This window comes from Passer domesticus, chromosome 1 (assembly GCF_036417665.1).
Source record: "Passer domesticus isolate bPasDom1 chromosome 1, bPasDom1.hap1, whole genome shotgun sequence".
In the NCBI taxonomy this organism is placed as follows: domain Eukaryota; kingdom Metazoa; phylum Chordata; class Aves; order Passeriformes; family Passeridae; genus Passer; species Passer domesticus.
In genome coordinates, this window is record NC_087474.1 from 42,373,853 (window position 1) to 42,395,396 (window position 21,544).

Sequence of the window (21,544 nt, forward strand, 5' to 3'; positions counted from 1 at the left end):
TGGCCCAGGCTTTGCCCTCCAGCCTCACTCTGTGCAGTGCAGCAGGACTGTTTGTGAGGGCTGTGAGGCCCTGTTCACGTGGGGAAAAAACAGCTGCTCTCCCTGGTGAAAGAAGCTGGTGCAGTGTCTTGGAGTCTGAACACATCTCAAGACCTGGTAGCTCAGAGGTGACAGCTTATCAGAGGCTGTCACAGGAAATGATAAGTTACTGCTAACTTTTCAAGAGCTATATCATGGCATCTAGCACAGAATCATACACCTTGGGAATTCTACAGGTGTAAAACCCCTTAGGGGCTGCCCCAACCTGTCCACACATCCCTCCTGCTCAGAGCAGGAACTCACAGCAGCACCACTGCTCCCCTTCACTCACACGTCCAATGAAAGCCTGGTTGAGGAAAGACCAGTGAAAACCTGTGAAAGGCTAATGACAACCCAGTGAAACAGGCAGATCCATCAAGTGTTGCTGAAGATTATTGGAAAAAACGAAGCTAACTTTGAGACTGAATTTATGTTTGAAAACATGATTATACCATGTGGCTTGCTCCAGTAAGAAACATAACGAGTGACTAAGCTGCAGCTAAAGTCAGGAGAAGCAAGATTGGCTTGCTGGAGATGGACAATGCACAGCAAGGATCTGATAGCACATTGCATTAAAAACCAAAATAAATTCCATTCTTTTCTGAATATACAGTAGAACAAGTATTTGTGTTGTTTGTTTCTGGCCATTTTATAGCAATGAAGATCAACTTTCTGTCTATATTTGAAATCCAGACAGTCTAGGGTAGTTTTCAGAGTCCCAGAAATGTTGGCTGAGCACCAGTGGTGCCAACGTGCAGCAGTTCCACATCTCTGACTCTCCCTCAGACACTGATCTAAACTGGACAGTTAATCTACACCTTCTCAGTTACCTCTTCCAGTGTGGAGAAATTTCTTCCTAATGCCTAATCTGAACCTCTCATGCCACAATTTGTGGACATTATCCCAGCTCAGACAAGAGTGTGAGGAGCAGAATGCAAAGATCTAATACAGCAGGTCAGAATATTTTTTCAAGACTGTCTTAAATTTCTTACATCTAAATGTTATGTACCTATGTAAGAGGTCAAATCATTTAAACACCTAGTGAGATGTCCATAGTCAGAAAGTAGGCAAAACTGAATACCGGAGACTAAATGTAGGTGCTTTCTGCAAATTCACTACAAGTAGAATATGAAGTACAGTCAGGGTCCTAATTTTCACCTGTTTCACATCATTCAGTAGTTCAGTTTTGTTGGTTTGCTTAATAGATCCCAAAATACATATAAGTTTAACATCAGGACCTGGTGAATGCAGCTCTTCCATGGGAGGCACCAGCCTTTGGCATCCTCCTTCACTGACCAGTGGCTCAGCACAGTTAGCTCCACACAGAGGGCTGAGCAGCAAGGAGGCACAGCTCCTGTGGCTCTTCTCTTGCAGACTTCTATACAATTTCCAGGAAAATATCATCCCAGAAGTACAACAAATTCCAGGCAAAGTCTACCCCAGAAGTACAGTGAAGAAAAGGGCCACTCTGCAGTCATTATTGATGCTGCTGCAATTATTGATGAGAGTAAATAGTAATATTAGGCTCAGAATAAGGATTTCCAGAGAAGACCCTCAACAAACAATGAGCAGATGGTCAAATTAGCTTAAAAGTTCAAAAGGCATAGGTATCCCTGGGTAAGGGAAGTCCATTCAGCCTAAACAACAGATGATGTATTAAAAATGAATACTTGTAAGTCGAGGACCAGCCTCTGCACATCGTTTTGCACCTCAGTTAGACAGAGATGATAAGAAAGAAAAAATTGTGGTCAAACTGCAATGAAAAGGAATGGATTGATTGTTTAGATTTGCTGTGGTAATGAAGCTTGCAAATAGAGCTTGTCTTCCACTCTCATTTTCTTGCCTGGGACACTTATGGGACTGTGGCACTAGGATTGGATACCAGTGGCATTTAACAAGATACTTCATATTCTGTTTGGATTTCAGAGTGTTTGTGCAAACATGAGATTAATTAAAGGGAAAGATGGTGAGAAGCTGCTAACAGTTTATTTTCAAATAAAAAAGTTTTGCTTTCTGGTTCTTTCAAAGACTCAAGTATATCTCCTCATCTAAGCCTATTATAGCTCCAGTGATGTGGTTCTGTTATGGCATCAGCAAAATCTTTAGATTTTCCTTGTGCCAAGAGACTGCATCACTTCCTGCTCTGCTGAAGGAATTTGGATCCAGGGCATGAATACAGACAGCACAAGCCCTCCTAAACACAGGCAGTGCAGGATGAGCTGTTCTGCTCTCAGGGAGAACCAGCCTCCAGTCTGGCCTGGACGGCAGCACAGAAACATCTTGGAACAGCCTAAATGGTTTGGTTGCCACACACCTGTTTGTTTAATGGAGCCAGTGGATAAGATGGTGCCAGCAAACCTTGAGACAGCTCACGGGGCAGTGGGGAATATTTGTGGGCTGTGAGGAATGGGAAACAGCTCTAAGCTCAGGAAGGGGCTGTCAGCACTCCCCATAAAGTCAATAACTGGCAGCAGCTTCACTGCTGGGGCAGCAGAGCTGATACCAACTCCTGCTCATCCCACCTGAATCATCACATGCTGAAGCACTGGGTAAGATATAGCTCATCTTGAAGGTTGAAACAGACGTGAGGAAAATTTTCCAATAAGCACTTGTTTTCCTACTGTCACTGCCGGTGGTGCACACCCCATAATTAGATGACCTGAAATTTTTTGGCAGTGAGGAATAGCTTGCTCTGACTTTCTGAATAGTAATTTTTAGTCCCTTAGGACTGGCTTGGCTTTGTTGTTTTGCAGTCTGTGCCACTGCAACACATTTGAAAACTACATTGCCTTAGTGCACAAAGGAGAGTTGAACTGCATCTGTCCATGCAAAGTACATACATGAGGTCTCATGTTTTTGTTAATAATATCAGCAAAACAAACTTGCCTTGCCTTGCATTGCCTTGCCTTGCCTTGCCTTCCCTTCCCTTCCCGGAGGTGAGGTCACTGCAGAGCAGGACAATGCCCTCTCTTGCCTGGCTGGCCATGCTGTCCCCAACGCCCCCCAGGACACTCTCGGCCCTCCTGGCTGCCAGGGCACTGCTGACTCACATTCAACTTGCCATCAGCCAGGACCCCCAGGTCCCTTTCCACAGTTCTGCTCTCCAGCCTGTCTGTATTTTCAGGGTTGCCCCAAGCCAGGTGCAGAATTTGGTATTTTCCCTCATTAAACTTAATTGGTGATTGCCCATCTCTAATTTGTCGAGTTCTCTCAGCAGGGCCTCAAGGCAATTGTCACCTCATCCAAATTTTGTATCATCTCCAAACTTATTATCCCTTCCAGTCCTGCATCCAAGCCATTTGTGATGATGTTGAAAAGCAGAGGGCCCAAATGGAGCCCTGTGGATCCCTGCCAGTGACAGGTGCCAGTCTGATGCTATTTAGGTCCAAAGGCTTTCCTGTGCCACAGCAGGGAGGCCCTTCCAGGATGTGAGACATTTGTGTCTGCAGGGCTCACCCCAGGTTGCACTGAGATCAGTTTTGAGGTTGAAAGCACAGCCCTGCTGTCACCTCCTGGTGACAGGAAAGTGTTTGGCTGGAGAGGAGCACACATTCTCTGGAGCTGGAAGCACATGTGGTCCTGCAGTCCTCCAGCACAAGCCATGTCTTACAGACACTGCTTTCCCAGTCACCCCCACTTATTCCAGTCCCTCAGGTGAAGAGCTGCCTTGGAAAAGCCTGCCCTCCCCTTTCCTTTGCATTACTGTTGCTGTGGAGATGGCACATCCACATTCAATCCTTTCATGCAGGTTTGCTTGGTCTGACTATGCAGAAGAACATGCAAAAATGTGTATTTCTATATTCAGGGATTTTTTTTTAAAGTGTGTTTTTGCACTGATACTATAAGAAATTAGAAATTATATCTAAAAGATAAATTTTAGTTAACTTTGACTATGGTTACTTAGTCTGTGAACCTGAAGCTAGGTTTTATGAGATCTAATCTCCAGCGTGTAAAATCCTTCGAGATTCCTCAGTTTAAGTCTGGCTTTTGAATACTTCAAGGTGCAAAAATGGTCAGATCCTGCCCTGCTGCTTCCTATTTTAAACACAAAGTAAAATGGACAAAGTAGAGTGGGAAAAAGCCAGCTGAGGACAAGCAGGTTACGTTAATGTGAAATAAAATCTATTTTCCAGCTCTGCAATGAAGTAGCCAAGAATCGTCTGCTTCTCACAGGAGAAAAAAATGCTAGAATTCCATGTGCAGAACACAGCCCAAGCACCACTGCTGTCACACCAAATCTGCAGTGCCTGACAACAGCTGATCAGGGATTACTGACCTGGCTGGCAGTTATACGGAGGCACTGAAGGAAAGAAAAAGAAAGGTAAAGAAAATAAAGGAGAAGGAAGGAAGGAAGGAAGGAAGGAAGGAAGGAAGGAAGGAAGGAAGGAAGGAAGGAAGGAAGGAAGGAAGGAAGGAAGGAAGGAAGGAAGGAAGGAAGGAAGGAAGGAAGGAAGGAAGGAAGGAAGGAAGGAAGGAAGGAAGGAAGGAAGGAAGGAAGGAAGGAAGGAAGGAAGGAAGGAAGGAAGGAAGGAAGGAAGGAAGGAAGGAAGGAAGGAAGGAAGGAAGGAAGGAAGGAAGGAAGGAAGGAAGGAAGGAAGGAAGGAAGGAAGGAAGGAAGGAAGGAAGGAAGGTTATTAAAACAAAGCAGAAAAAAAAGAAAAAAAGAAGAGAGAAGAAAGCTGAGCTGTTTTCAAGACATTATCACCTTTTAGGATTTTGTCTGTCAACAGCTTTCTGGAGATGTTAACACAACCTGTGCTGGATAAGAACTGCCAGGAAGGCACAGATGTGATCAGTCACAGAGCCTGTCAAGCACATGTTAAATTCCAAGTGAACGTCCAATATTGCGCTGTAGCTACTTTTGGGTACATACCACATGCAGGATGAAGTCTTTTCTCTGTGCAACTCCTTCCATAAAACTTTCTCTTCCTCCACCAATCTAATGTGCTGCACCTCATTTCTCTGCTTCTTGCCAGCTGTTGCACTAAGTTCACTGGCCATGACACACCCAACAGGTCACTGGCAGGAATTCAGATTGTTATTAAATGACTGGCAGCCACTGCCACAGGGAGGAAAACAGAGACAGATGAAAGGAGAACAGAGAGGCAGAGGCTGGTGGACTCCTCGGCGTAGATCGTCCTTGCATTTTGAAATGTGAGGTCTGTACATCCTGCTGGCCCTTACAAAATAATCTTGGTACCAAAAGTGCACAGCAGCGGGCACAGCAAGCAGGGGATTACCTAAGCCAGCTAAGGATGGGGCTTAAATTTAAATCCTGCCCTTAATCAGAGAATGAAAGCCTACCTGCAGGCAACCGGCAGGCATTTTCCTCAGGAAATAATTCAGTGCCTGGATTCCTCTTCTGAAGATTATGTGCCTGAATTTCTCGTTTCAAAAGGGTTGCTTATCTTTTCAGCTGGGCAAAAGCAGGCTCACCAAGTGTGTGAGGCATCTTTATCTCCTCCATCTCCCTCCAGCCTTGCTCTCCTGACAGTTCATCTATCTGATTTTGTCAGATTGCTCTCCCAGATGGTGCCCAAGCTGGATCCTTTCATTGCAATCCTCAGATACAAACACTTCCTAGGTTTGCTACCCACATTTATCCTGGTTTTGCAGCCTGTTCCCTTGCTCACACCAACATGCAGCATGAAGCCATGTCTCTTCTTTCTGAGCTACTTCTCTGCAACTTCCTCAGTACCTTCTTCCTCAGTTGCTCATCTCCACACCATGTCCCAGTGTGTGCAGTGCTGGGCTGCTCACACTCCTTACACACATCTTCCTCCTCTCTCCTTCGTTGTTCCTCTCTCTCCACGAGCTCTCAGGTGTTGCTCTTGGTGCAGCACAGCTCTAACAATGTGCCCAGTCCTCAGCTGTAAGGTGTTTACTCTCTTCTCCTTCAAAACCCTTCCTGCTTCTCCAGGGCCTCGCACACACTTGTCCTGAGTCAAATTTCATTTAAAGACCAGTCTGTGGGATGAATCTTGTGGTATACTGATATCTCAGACTTGTGCTTTCTTGAAGCCACTACCTACTAGTATAAATATGAATGCACATAAATAGCATTTGGAAAGGTAAGAGTCTGGTTTGAAAAATACTTTGCAAGTAAAGAACTGGGCACTAGTAATGCAATAGGTTTCCTACATGTGAATTTACAAATGAGATACTTCCACATTTTTAAAACGGCAATTATTTTCACCTGATGATTAATAACTATTAAATTGTTTTGTCAAAATCTCTCTATATTTGAAAACATGCAGTTACTTTTAATCATCCACAATAAAGTGATTAATAGAAGATGACCACTTAAAGCACTGGTTTCAGATGACACCACCTGGTATTTCTGATACAGCCACATTTCAGACGAGAGCAAGCTTTGTGTTCACATCCAAGCATATATTTTGGACATTAGTAAACATGGTAGATCTGACTGGGGGGATGCACACTAGGGGAGCAGGCCAACACTTTTGTGTCTACACTGAAGTTTCAGGACTCCATTTGGGTTTTTTTCAAGGAGTGCAGAGAACAGACTGTTTCACCAGCTGGAGCAGTTGCACTGAACTGTAAACAGGTGAAGCTTGAAAGGTTGTCACTGAGACTGCTGATCAGAAATAACATACAGCAAGTGCTGGAGGACAGGCACGTACACACCCAGTTTATGCTCTGTGGTGCTTGGGTTATTCAGATCCTAACTCAGAGTGGGCAATAGTTCATGGTTTTATCAATCACTTAGCAAACTGTGCTTCCAAAAGCACTCCTTGGCTTTTCAGTAGCATGGGAAGACAAAGCCTCTCTGAAACTCCTTCCACGGTGTGTGTCTGATGGGGGTGGGTCAGTGCCCTCAGTGCAGGATTGAGCAGCCACATCATTAAAGGGTCCAGCAGCTTCAAATAACAAGGCTTGAAACATTCTGTCTCTGGTGCTTGCTGTGCCTGCAGGATGATAGCCTTTGGGCTCACAGCCACGGCTCTATGGATCCACGATTGTGTGACAAAGAGCCGAAGAACATTTCACGGCACCTTGTTCTGAGGGGGGAAAGTAGCAGGTCAGAAACCAACTGGCAATTTCACAGAAAACAATTGATTTTCTCTTTAAGTGCCATACAGGGAAAGCATTTCTCTCTTAACTTGTGATCAAGGGAAATGAAAGATGAGGGAAACGAAATAAAATGTTTCTTTTCTATCAAGCTATTTCTCATATGCATCTGTAATATCAAGGAAATATTCCAATGAAGGAAAATTTCAAGCTAGCCTAAGGAATGGTAACTCCACAGAAAAATCTCCCTTTGGAAAGAGGCGGTGACATTTGAAAACAAACCAGTGAACAAAAATGCCTTTCTTGCTTGCTGGAGGAGAAAGGAACTGTGATTTTGAAATATGTACCATGTAGTAAATCTCTCATTGCCCACTGCCAAATTTTCATGCTTATTTTGTGTGGTGCTGGGCAGATGTATATTAGGGAAGACTGAGGCACAAAAACTGTAATTTGTGCTGGAAGCTCTCTATTGCAGGGAGCAACAAAAGGGTTCAGGTAGGATATACTGGGAATTTGTGAAACATCACTTCAAGAGAGGCCATGTGCAGAAAACACTCTGTTTCAGAAATCTTGATCTTTCCTCTTGATCTTTTATAATATATAAATATATATATAAATAAAAAAAGAAACTTTTATAAAATGACTCTTGCCTATGAATGATGAGTCATTCTGCTTTTCAATAGGGAATCAGCTTGCCAAGGGACCTTCTTCAAGGTTTTGAGTGCCTGAAAAAACACACATTTTTAAAGGTTTTCTACTACTTAGAAAGGAAGTGAGGAAGGAGATGAAAACAGAGAAATGAATGCTTGATTTAGCTGACTGGAAGACTGTGTCACCCAGGGAAATGTGAAGCAAATTATACAGGACAACTTGATTGATATGAAATTGGTTTAAGTCAATTTTTTGCTAACAACCCCATCTTGCAATCCTGCCTCTTCCAAAACCCCAAATCTGGATTTGTGCATAACTTGACTTCAAGTTATGCACAATATGTACATCTTATGCCATATTTTACACACATGAATTTGAGAAGCAGCAGGAAGCACCACAGCACAGAGGACCCATCTCCAGCATATACTCATTATATTACAGCAAATAAGACATTTTCTGTGTTCACACTAAAAACTGCACTAATTTTCTCAGCAGACTTTCTCTTCTGGGCTCTGATGTAGTGTCCAAAGTTACTGCCATGACAGTGAATACTGATTTAACCCCCAAATGGAATCATTCCCAAGGAGTGATTTTCAGTTCATGGGCAGAGGGTGCCACTTGGATAAAAAAGCAAGATCACAGCTCAGATCTTTGGTATTCCAACAGAAATGATTCTAAGCCATATCAACCATGCATAAAGGTGGGACCACATATGTAATGCCTTAATGGAATGAGGGAGAACTAGGACATTATTATGGACATTGATGCTGCTGGGAATCTTTCTGGGTACCCACTCCAGTGCCACAGTCCCACTTACCATGCACACACTTCTGTGAAACAAAGGGGAGAGATACAAGGAAGATGCACTGACACAAGCGCAGGGTACTGGAGCAGTCTTCCATAATTAAGATCCCACATGTTTTTGGGGCACTTCATGAGGTAAAAGTCAGCAGGCTGCTTTAATTTGGAGACTACCAGTCCTGAGGTACCCCCTTCCTACTTGACGTTTCAACTTGTCTGTGCACATTCCTCAGGAAGAACTGCCATCTGTCTGTTTGCTGCCACACTTCAGACACAGCAGAGCTGCACCCATTGAAATGAATTCTTTTTCTGGTGTGATAACATTAAGGCTATGTGTAATCAGTTTAATTTCCTCACCCAGAAACTGCATGCTGCCTCCAAAACCAATAAACACTTAAGACCAAGGTCAGCATTCCTGCATGTTCTTACAGATGTTAAGTGCCTTCAAGTGTGTTATGTGAATAAATCTTACTAAGCTATGCTACATGCTAAGGTGTGCAACAAACCAGGGCAATTTGCTGCAGGAGAGAGATGCTCATTAAGTGCAATTAATAAGCACTATCTGTGCACTGAAGGGCAGAGGAGCTAATTATTGGAGATATTGTGTACAAATAATGTTTACAGTTATGAAACCAAGGCATTCCCACGCAAGATCTCAAGGTGGGGGGAGCGGGGGGAATGACATAAATCAGAAGAATGACCCAAGCCAAGCCATAGCTACAGACACAGCAATCCTAAAATTAATGAACCCCACCACTGTCCCACTGTGGTTACCGGGCCCCTCCAGGAGCCAGATTTTATGAAGCACCCTAGGATGGGGCCAGCAACTTCCTTTGACTAGTATTCACCTTGGCATTCCAGGGGAGCCCGTGTGCTGGAGCTCACAAGCACAGGGCTGGCACCAGGCTGCCAGCAGGAAGCCTCTGACTGGGGTTTGGGTTATGCACATCAGCCCCCTCACAGTTTACATCCTAATCAGTTTTCTTTTCTTTCAATCAGTCTTCAAGGTTGGCAAAAGCCTCTAGGATCATCAAAGTCCTCCAGGACTTCTAGAATTCAGCAAGGAAACAGTAAGGAAGATGGAATTTTACACATAAGCTCTTGTCACCCCTTCAGTTTACTCAAATAATATTTGTTAAACACTAACAGAGCAAACCACATTTTTCCACATGAAGTGAAAATAGCAAACGAAAATGTTTATCAGTCTCACATAATGACAGAGCAATGGTATTTGAAAGTATGGTATTTCAAGAGAAATAAACTTTCCCTGTTTATCATCAATGGCTGCAATTATGTTGTCAAGATACATGAGCGTTTTGATTTCCTCTTCCTGCTGTCTTTTTACCTTCAACTTATATTGTAAGCTTGACACTGTTTATTCACGTACTATTACAGAACCACTGAGAGGGGTTATTATTGAAGAGTATTTATTTTTCAAAGCAGTCACACTATGGAGCCACAGATACAGCTAAAGCTTAACTCTGCATCCTCCTCCAGAGCAGCATGTTAAAACATGGATGTTAAAATAACCCCACTAACCCAAACAAACACAACAGCATAAGGGGAGGGTGAACGAACTCCTGGACATGCAAACCCCAGATCAGTGCCTTGCCCACAGAACAAGGGCACAGAATTAACTCCTAGAGTGACCCCAGGAAAAGACCACAAAGGTGATCAGATGCTGGAGCAGCTCTCCTATGAAGACAGCTGAGAGAGCTGGGGTTGGTCAGTCTGGAGAGACCTTGCAGCAACCTTCTTGAGTTATGGCACTGGTAGCAGAGCATGCCAGTGATTACTTCCTTGGGCAGCATAACAGCTCCCAGCTTTGGGTAGGATGTTGTCCTACAGGATTCAGACCCCTAGTAAAATGTTCAGCTCCTTCTTCTTAAATAACTACAGGTAATATGGAATAAGAACTTAGTTTTGTTGCTGTTGTTGCTTGCCTGAGAAAATGCTGCCTGATGGCTCTAAACTGTCGTTACTCAGACACAGCAGCGAAACACACAGATACATCTATTTGCAACAGAGCCCTGGGTCTGCCTTTTCACAAAAATTAACAGATCATTTTGCATGAGAAACTGTTGGCTCATCTGAGACACAAAGACTTGATATTTACCTAATTTTGTCTTTTATTTGAAGCTTAAAAGCACATCTCCATTAGCTACAACTTTTGGCCACAATGAAGAGTAAATATTCAGCTTCAACACCTTTGATAATGTCTAAAAATAGTTCATTAAACATCCTTAACCTTTTCTAAGAACAAACTTGTAGGTGGGCTTAAAGCATTTGGTGTCATTACACTCATGAACTATTTTGCTCATTGAAATAAATTCAGCCTGGCTTTCTCAACTCAAAGTCCCCTCTTTACTCAGAAGAGCAAAAAACAGGGATGAGAACAATAAGGAAAATTAAAACACCATAAGCCTTCCAATGCCTGATGGAAGAATGGGTCAAATGGAAGTTTATGTTTCAATCTGAGTTGCACTACTCTGAGCTCATATGAGCAGATCTTACCCATCTGTAGAGCACCTGCTCTACAGAAAATACTTTGGGACATCAGCCTGCAGTTGAGCTATGAAAGCTCTTGTCTTTGATGTTAAAGCACTCTTGATAAAGATGGAAAAGGTTTCACCTGCACATCTCAGTAAAAATGGAACCCGAATAAGCAGCACCTCAAAAAATCATACAACTCACACCCAGCACACATTTCAAAATCAAAACTGTAGAGATTACTCTGACAGAGTACTGGCTTCAACAGAAACTTTAAAACTGAACAAATGGAAGGCAACATTATCTACAGTATTGTCTGAATGGCTGCAGTCATTCTCTGGAGCAAAATTTTCAGATCATCGGAATTTCACTTTTTATGCCAGGAAGGGAAAAGTTCTCTTACCAAAGAAACAGGAATTGAAGTACTTTGGTGATTTTCCCCACACTGAAATATTATCTGATGTAATAAGAGTTCACCTTAATGCACTGCCATAAACCTGTGGCTTCCTTTGAGCTCATAGCTTGTGATGAAGCCGCAAAGATGAGCAGAGAGCACTGCCAGGGTGTTAATGGTAACAGTGTATGCAAATTCTTGAACTACTGCAGGGCTTGTGAGTAAAGTGCTCAGATGGCACTGACTATGAAGTACAGTTATGAAGGTACTTCTGTACATGAGAAGATTCACAGAATCCAGAAGATTAACTTACAAATAGTAAATCATGCAAAATGAAAAGCAGAAGGGGCATGATCCCAACTGCTATTGAAAGGTGGGATAGAAGAGAAAAATAAGCACTTATCATAAGGACAAATGCCTCACATTTGGCCTCTTTCCTTGGAAATAGCTCTCCTGTAACAGCATAAAAATTCAATACAAATACAATGGTAGATGCACAGAGACTTCTCCAGAGAGCATTCAAGGGACCCCCTCTGAAGCTCAGAACAAGCTGTTAGCAAAGGTGACAACCAGATGGCCCCTGCAGTCCTAGTGCTGCTTTGTAACCGAATGTTTCCCACCCAAACACTCTCTCACCCTACACATGGCCACCATCATCCCCCCTCTAGAAAATCTGTTGGGTATCTGCTATATTAAACTCCACAAAGGCAAAAGGAGAGAAAGAGATCTGGATAAAAAAAAGAAAGAAGCAAAACAAGCTCATTCTGCAAAACAATGCTCACGCATTTTTGTGTTTTATTTTAGATTACTCTTCATGGATCCCCCCCCCTCAGATGCCAAGGCAGATTTGGAACCTTCTTCTGATTGATCAGAGTTGCCCAGTATACTTTACATAGAAGAGAAACAGAATTTGTTCACATTCAGAAAATGAACTGGAACCATCTTCAAAACAACAGCTTTTCATGATTTTGTAGGTTTTCACAGCCTGGGGCAGAGGACAAAAGGTCACTGAAGACACACAGTTTGGTGTGCTTTACAACCTGTCCCTCAGACCCATCTGTTGCTTTAAGTACAGGTTTGAGACTGACAGTGGGAAATCTGATTACCTGACCAAAATGGCAATACCTGAATTGTTTAAGTCAGTTGGCCAGACTGCAGTTCACAGGCTTACTTTTATAAAGCCTTGCAAAGTACATGAAAATAACAAAACTGTGTTTTCAAAGATGCGAGGAACATTATGCGAATGTGACAGATGGATCTGTGAACTGGAAAATCTCCTCATCAAAAAGGTCTTCTGGCAGTTCTTCATCTCCATCAGCAAAAAATGTAGGGAATGGAGGATTTTTATTGCAGTCCTTGTAAGTAGGCAATTTGCTATCTCTGACCTGAAAAGCAGGATGGGGGAGAGTAGGGTTAATAAATCTTACAGAAGATTTTTAGACAGTGATACACTAGAATTTAAAACACTCAGCTTGCATGCATTAGAAGCATTCACATTCCACTTGTTTAAAGAATTCCAGGTATAATCATCAGTTACTTTAACATCAACCCTAGCTATTGAATTTAACATTTTGTACTCATCCTTAAAGAGATTTAAAAAATCAGCAAAACTAAACAAACAAACAAAAAATCCTAAGAGAATTTGTCATTAGAGTGAATCAAAACCCACTCATATGAATTCATTGCTCAATATTTTAAAATGTTATTAAAATAGAAGTATAGCTTGTTTAAGCAGTGCTTATTTCTCACACTATGTTCCTGCATGACATTCCAAGTTCTATTATGCAGCGTAATCACCTCTTCAACAAACAAGACACGTGTTTGTATGTGTGATGCAAACTAATTATGGCAACTAATTTTGCAAAGATATGTGCATGTGCTGTACTGAATCCCTCTGGCTATTGCAGAGCTGCTCAGTGATTGCAGAGTTAAACATCTAAAATTCTCCACTCAGGAATCAGACCTAAGTTTGTTGAACATGAACCTCTAAGACAGCTTATTTGCAAGAAGAGTGGTGCCACAGAGAAATTCCTTTACTGACCTCTCTACATGTGGAAAGATTTAAAATCTAGCCCCTGAAACTCCAATCTCTGAAGAAAATTAGTAGCTAGAATTATCAGCAAAAAGCAGTTTGTCTGCAGTACCAGATAGAAGGCTGGTATCTCTGAATAAAATAAAAAAGAAGAGAGCTACAAATTCTTAAATTTGATTTAAAATTAAATTCTTCTTTTATATATTGTTAGATATTGTTTTTCTCCTGAGCTGTAATAATCCCCTTCAGGCACTATACTCAAGTGGATTAAAAAAAAAAAAAAGTGCAAATAGATTAGACAAAATTTTAGTAGAGAGAAGATAAGCTCTTAGTTTTTGGTGGGGTTTTAAAAAACAGGATGCTTGTTCTTACTTGATCAGACAGAGATCTCACATAGGACAATTCTGATTTATGCCAAAAATTAAATTTAAAAATTTTATGCCCACTTAATGCTCTGTTCTGACAGCACTGTATTTACCAAATTCATATCTACTATTGCTTGAACCTTTCCCAAAATCCATGAGGATTCCTGCAGATGGCACATACAGTAAATCTGACATTCCAGTACTTTTTAAGGGCAGGCTTGATGAACAGAAGAAAGCCTTTTGCTAAGAAGGAGGGGATGAGGGGCTCGACGTGTTGCACTGGTTAGGATGGCTAAGTATCTTCTCAAGCAGAACATTCCTCTCTTACAGAAGTGTTCTCTATGGCCTTGTGAACTGCCAGACCTGTAGCTCCAAATTTACATTGCACATTTAGCTGGAATGAACTAGACTGAGGTCCGAGTCCACAGACTTTTGCTGCAGTTCCAGCTGCAGTTCCAGCACCAGTAAGTTCAGAAGAAACAGTCAGAGAGCTTCAGCAATGTCACCTGAAGGATGGCATCTTCAGAGATGTCATCCTTCCCTTTCAATACACCGTGGCTGTTTCTTTTGCTATATGAAACCCCATTTTAACTGCTTCACTGGCTATCCATTATTTCCTTTGCTAATTTCTCTACTCTCTAATCCTGTTACACAGCAAAAGCTTTCTCTGTCAACAGCAAAACCCCTCATGATCCCTACATGAATTAGTATCAGAAATATTACAATAAATGATTTTATTTATAATGTACTCATTTCATGTGTATCTTATTTAAATGTTCTTTATGTTTCCTTTTTGTCATTTTTTATTATTTTTATCAAGAAGCAGTATGTGCTATTGCATATAGGCTGTGCCATTGCAGGCAGCTCTGGACACCCGGAAAATGAAAGGAATTGAAATGTCTGCTTTCTCCTATTTTTTTCCATTACTTCTTAAAACAATTTCTTATGACAGGATTCGGCAGCAAGACACCTGCTCTTAACTGAAGGAAAACCCAACAGTCTAATCTCAGTCCTGCATTAGTTTACTTAAATGAATTTAAGATTTCTGTCCAGACTTAACATTATATGAACTACATATTAATGCCAAGGGGCATTTTGGACAGAGTATCTCCATTGTGGTATGGAGAATTCTTAAAATAGTTTTAAGATTCTCATGAAACATCTCCAATAGACCATTGTTGCTCCCAGATGAGTACAACACTGTTTCATTTTGCCCCTTCCAAACTCCTCAGAAACTTGACAGATCCCAGAAATATAGGTCACATCTGATGTTAAAATTGTTTTCTTCTGATATGCTCTTTTTTTATTGGTATAATTGATGCAGTATTTCTTTTGACTGGTGAAGCTACTGCTCTTTTTCCATCTTTCTCTAAACCCATAGCTTTCAAATGCAATTTAAAGTAAAAAAGTGTTATCTTAGAGCATCACTACCAAACTAAATGAAACTCTTTCTCCTTGAAATTAAACAGTTAGATAGTATTCTATTATCAGGTATTATCATTCCTATTTAAAGGAAGAACTCAACTTCATTTTACACCTGAAAGTATTGTTTAGCAACTAAAACGTGGTATGATTTGTCTGTCTTCTCAAGAGAATTATTTAATTACTCCCTTTACATTTATGAAGGGCCCAGCATACCAAAGGTTTCAGTAGATACAGCAACAATAATTTCATAGCAGTATAAAGGGGTTCCCTGGTGTGGAGCAGCAGCAGCTACACTTGTCTGTATAAGCACGTACACGGAAAAGAAGTGCAGGTGACCCAGCACAGCTCTTCCTGCTCTCCTGTAACCTTCTGAGAACATTGCTAATAAAAGGAGTAAGTTTTCATGCTGTGTTACTAAAATCCAGTGAATTTGGCTCTCATCCACAGAAGGAATTAAGCTCATAGTCCAAACTGTTACTGCAATCCATAAAAGCATTTGGTATATAGCTCATATAATAAATGCTGGGCTTACTCAACTGCTGTGTTAATAGCCCTATATATTACAGTAGACTATACTACAGATAGATGTTATATACAGATGATGGTATAACCACTACAGTGTATTCTCTGACAGGTCATTTTATCTAGAAAAATACTAGACAAAACTGAAATTGGAGCTGGTTGGGTTTTTGTCACTAAATCTTTAGAACAGTTATAAAGGGTTTTGCAGACAATTAATAAACCGCACTTATGTATGTCCCCTATATTGACAGCGTAATGGGTAGTATAAACAAACACAAACTCAGAAATCTATCACCACAAAAGGCTTAATGTGGTCTTAAACAAGTGTTAAAAACTGATGCTTAAGTCACAACTCACATCTGTAACTTAACAGGGCTTCAGGCTGTGTTAGCAATCACAGCAAAGAATGCAAGCTATTTGTGTATGAGTTTAAATATAGAAAATTATCAGAAATAAGTTCCCCAGGTGTCATACATCTCCTAACTCAGCTTCCCTGATATTTTTGAAGCTAGACATAAAAACTGAACCCAAGAATTATATCCATTTCTTATCAGCCTTATTTTTATTATAACCCAATAATACAAACCTCCACACAACTCTATGAATGAGGCCCAAGGCACAGGACAGAGAACATGAAAGAAGTGAAAGCACCACACTATCCCTGCAAGTCCTCAACTTGAGCAGAGTGCACCCAACCCAGGCATCAACAACTAGAAACACACCACAGTAACACTGGGAAGTGTGATACAAAATAAGTAGGATGCAAATCACGACATACTTCTCTTAAAAAAAACCCCAAAACCAAAAAACTAACAAACAAACAAAACCCAACCAAACACCAAACCCCCAAAAAAACCAAACAACCCCCCCCAAAAAAACCACAACCCCCCCCCCCCCCCAAAAAAAATAAAGAATCTCAAGACTTAAGTTACTAGCTCAAGTGGAGCATCACACTAAAGCAATTGTATACTTCAATTTAACTCAGGTCTAGCATACCGACAGGTCAGTTCAGTATCAAGTTGCGAAGCAACTCCTATGGGCTACAAGATTTGCTAGAATTTCTGCCTTCACTACAAGTGATATACTCAAAGTGATCAACACTAAATATCCTAAGAAAATCAGGTGCCTTAAAATTAGGGCAGGTATAAAACACTATCAAAGACAAACTACAATATTATGAATTAGAATATACTATATTACCCTCCACTATAAGGCATCTACATAAAAAGACAGTTAAGTCTTATGCATCTCTCTCAAATGACAAAAGAGAACTTTTTGGTAATATACCTGGGAGAGCAATCCAGCCATAACCTTTAGAAAGACAACCCTGTCACAGATGGTAACTACAGGCCCTGGAATCTAAGAAGATATCCCAGAAAGAAACAGATGTTTCCTGAGGTAGGCCATCTTGAGAGGCCCAACGCAAAAATTTTACAATTGCTTACTCTGCAATGTTACTCTTGCAACAGAAGAACCCTGTGCATTCCAACACACTCCTAAAGTTTCTTAATTTTATCAGACCTTGCAACTAAGAAAGAAATACATGCTAAAGTAAGCTTTTTTGGCTAGAAACATTACTGATGTCAGTTATTTACCTGCATACTTCAGTGTGCAATATCAAACGAAAGCTGATTCTAATTAAAACCAGAAATCCATCAATCCTAGTATTCTGCAATTCTATTCTGCTGAAAACAAAACTTGAAAAATTTAAGTGCTTCATCTCTGTCTGAATAGAGTGCTGATGCACAAAGTTTCCAAAAATACAACTTACAAAATATATGCTTTAAAGGTGCACTATGGTTTTAGTGGTTACCAAGCAACACAGAGTGGGTACTGAACACAAATGCCTTCCCCTTGGAAGCACACAAAGAGGAAAGTGTTATGCAATATTTCACTCTGGAGCTCAAAGACAGATGGATTCAAATTCCCTAGACATTATTCCTACGTAATTACAGGCAGGTATTCAGTGGAATGAACAGTAATTACAGCAGCTGACATCCCATAATTCCTCTCCCCAACTACAGATTCAAACAAATACACAATAATATATTGGAAGATGATGTCTAGAAGCAAACAAGAAAACACCCTGGAAAAAAGCTAAAAACACCACAGATGAGTGCAGCAAGATTAATGGAGAGAAAAAACCCCAGAAATCAGAGAACCAAATAGTATTGTGTGGTATTCACATGCCCTCTGAACAGAGAGAAGCAGAGAAAAGAATGAAACAATTCTTATCTCATCTGCTGCTCCTGTGTTTATGCACAAGTGGAATGTACTCTGGAGATTGTTTACCCAAGGTGGCCAATTGGATCCACGTGTGTGTGTCGGGACTGTCAGCAGTCACAAGTTCTTCAGTTTTAGTATCGTTCTTGTTAGTGTAATACAGTGTAAAATAGTTAAATATAGTATAATAAACTTTAGTATAATAAAATAGTATAGTATAATAAAGTATAGTATAGTAAAATAGTTTAATATAGTACAAGAAAAGTAATTAATTAGCCTTCTGATATCATTGAGTCAGATGTGCATCATTCTTCCTGGTGTCTGGGGTTGTCATAAATCCAATAGTGTTGCTTTACCTGATTTTATAATTAAAGCCTTTTCTACCCTTCGCAGATATATTTGAAAAAATAAGGGAAAAAATGAATGTAATGTCATTCATATGGCTCATGCAAGGAAAAAGCCACAGAATGGATCCACCAGCTCAAGGAACCGGAATGAAATGTAGCTTATTACATATTGCACTCAATCTCCAAATAAGACTGGAAACAATTTTTGGAGACCTATTTCTTAATAGCAGTGACACCTACTGCTGTGTCTTTACCTCAAACAGTGTTACTTGTTATTAAATGTCGTAAAGTTTGAGTCTGGAGCACTTTGGTCAAGATGTTTTATATACTCTATTATCTTAAGGAAGGGGCTCTAAGGGAAGAAAAGCCTCGTTCTTCCCACGTATGTTCTTTTCCAAGCAGAATGTTCAGTGTCTGATCAGCAAGGGAAGAATGACTTGTTTGAATGAGATCTTCATAGAGTACATAAGAATGTGCAGTATTAACATACACAGCTTTGTTTTTAAGTGCAATTTATATTACAGGCATGTAATAAATGTTTTCTTAACTCACTTGAAATCAGGAATAAAAATTAGTTTATTGAGTGTAGTTAGAATAAAAGCTATAATCTGGTAAAAACAGGTACTGTATTCAGTCTCAGTGGCTTCATAAGATGTTGCATCCTTACAGATAAAACATGTGAGATGTGTACCTGCATTTGCCACCAAGCAAACGCAGGTACATTTAGTACCACATAGTCATGTCACAGTTATGTGGATTTTAACAGCATGATTAGGGTAACAAGTTGCACAATATTTTTCAACAATTAACTCCTACTTAAAAGAACTATTAAGATCAAAGAATACAGTCTGGGCATCAAACATGTCTTAATTTTTTCAATTTTTCTCAATTTTTTCAGCTACATTATGCTGCTTATATGCATACATTATCATTTAAAACTAACATCCTAAAAAAAAATTCCCACTTAATTAAATTTCAGACTGACATAGAACAACCAGGTTCATGCCTCAGGATTAGGAAAAGATACTTTGAACACAGTTAAGAAAAGGTCATTCAGTCCAATATACAGATAAAGAGCCAGCTGAACCACACTCTCAATTCTATGTAATTGATATCACGCCCAGCAATTCAGCAGAAGTTGTCCTGAAAACTACTTTTCCCGGACATCTCTTAACCAATTTTCACTGTTTTTGGAAGAGAAATGTATAATGTATTCCCCAGGCTTGGGCTGGACATTAAAATAAAAATAGTTGAGAGATACCTTGCCCAGGAAAAAAAAAATTTATTTGCAGTGAGAAAAACATAATTTTTCTATGAGTAAAAAACCAATTTGAAGGAAAAGTTGCCATTTGTAATGCCCAGTAGCTGTAGAGCTCTGCTCCACAACCAAGAGACAAAAACTGGATGCCCACAGTAAAACAGAAGAAGATAATAAACTATTTGAAAACATCTGAATTTGATGAACTCTTCAACTTTTCAAGTCCTGAACCATTTAAATCCCTGCAATACTTCCAAGTACAGGAAGGTTACATGCATACCAAACTCTTCATAGCTGAATATATTTGATACCCTGCACTCTATTCAGTCAGAAAAGAAACAACTTCCTCCAAGTAAGTGGTGTTTGCAGGTTTGTGAAATAGACCTAATTAGAAAGGAAAATCTACATTGAAAACTACCCTTAAAAAGCACTTTTCTTGCTTTGATGTAAATTATTTACATCATAAGAACACTGATCTTCATTGTTTCAAGACTGTCTACAGAAAACTGAAACAATATAAAAAATATTTGAAATTAATCCTGCAGACTGCCACAGAAAACACCACTGGCACATTTATACAGATTCCAAAGGGAACTCAGATCTTTATTATGAACTCTAGCTGTCTCTTCCTCTCAACTGCTTCTTGGAAAGGTAACTGCTACTGGGTAAGGGAATGCTTTAAATAACTTCTAAAGCAGGACTTGCGGTGTATCTCTGTTCATGAATATAACATATAAATAACATTCTGGAAATCTCACCACCATGTTACAGGCTCATGTTGACATTCAAAGGGGATGGACACAGCCTGGAAACACCTACCACGGGGTTCAGCAACTGTGCTGGTGTATCCTAAGATACGTGAGTGCAAATCTAAAAAGGAGCCATTTAGAGTGCCCTACTGAGCCACTCAGAGTGCTCACTGCCCCTGCTGACCATGCTCTATCACAGAACTGATTCCACTGCCCTTTGAATCAGCAATACAGGATTTCTCATAAGAAATGAAAATTGCATCTGACCCATTTTTTCCATTTGTAAATTGATTGGTAGAGAGCTTAGGAGTCACTAATACCAGTATTGAAAGTAGCAAACATACCTTCACCAGACAATTGGTGTGACCTGGAACAGACCCATTCACATAAATAATATCGTGCTTTGTATTGATCCTCCACACCTAGGAGACAGGGGAAAAAAAAATTAAACACTGAGTCCTGTTTAGAGATTATTCCCAGTTTTACAAAAAGAAGTTTAGCAAAGCCCAGACTGAGTAATTGGCTGTGATACCCTGGGGAAGAAAAATGTTCTGCTCAGGCCTAAACTTGCCACAGAATTCACTCACGTGCCACTCTGGGTGAAAAGCTTCCTAATGCAAGAGGCTGAAACAGTTTTGAAGGGCTGGTGACCAAGATGTATTTGGTAAAGCAGCTCTTTGTTCAGTGCAACACCAACCAAAGCTCCTAGGTCTCTTTTCCCTCTAACAGCAACAAGTTGAAAACGATGAAAAATATCACAGGTGACAAAGTAAAACGAATGTCCTTGTGAAAATGTTCCTGTTACCGTATGTTAATTTCTTAACTCAATCAGGCGCTCAACTGAACACACACATTTTCTGCTACAAAAAATTAGTTATAGTAAACTGAGAACAACAGCAGCACTTTTTGGCAAACTAGAGGTCAAAATCCTTTCTGTGCAAACTGTAGAGGTTGTCTTCAGAGACAGAGTAGCTCTAATAGCTACTGTTGTAGCTATGCACAAATCAGAATCAGAACAGAAACTATAACCCCCCTTTTGCACATGAAAGTGAAAGGCCATGATCAAGTCAGAGCTTCAAGCAACTCAGATTTGTCTTGGGTATGAACAATGGAATAAGCATGGAGACATTAACTGAAGTCACCAAAAACCTGATTTGTTTTCCCTCTTCAAAGGCAG

At 40.4% G+C, this 21,544-nt stretch overlaps 1 protein-coding gene across 1 annotated transcript in view; it reads right to left on the reverse strand.

The window, feature by feature from the left end:
• Window positions 1–12,208: 12,208 nt before the first annotated feature.
• MRPL3 (mitochondrial ribosomal protein L3) overlaps window positions 12,209–21,544 on the reverse strand; it is a 28,803-nt gene continuing 19,467 nt past the window's right edge. Inside the window, exons 9-10 of the mRNA XM_064416057.1 lie at window positions 20,712–20,789; window positions 12,209–12,831 (exon numbers count right to left, since the gene is read on the reverse strand). Coding sequence (XP_064272127.1) covers window positions 12,682–12,831; window positions 20,712–20,789 — 228 coding nt within the window. The 3' untranslated portion in view covers window positions 12,209–12,681. The remainder of the gene's footprint in view (window positions 12,832–20,711; window positions 20,790–21,544) is intronic.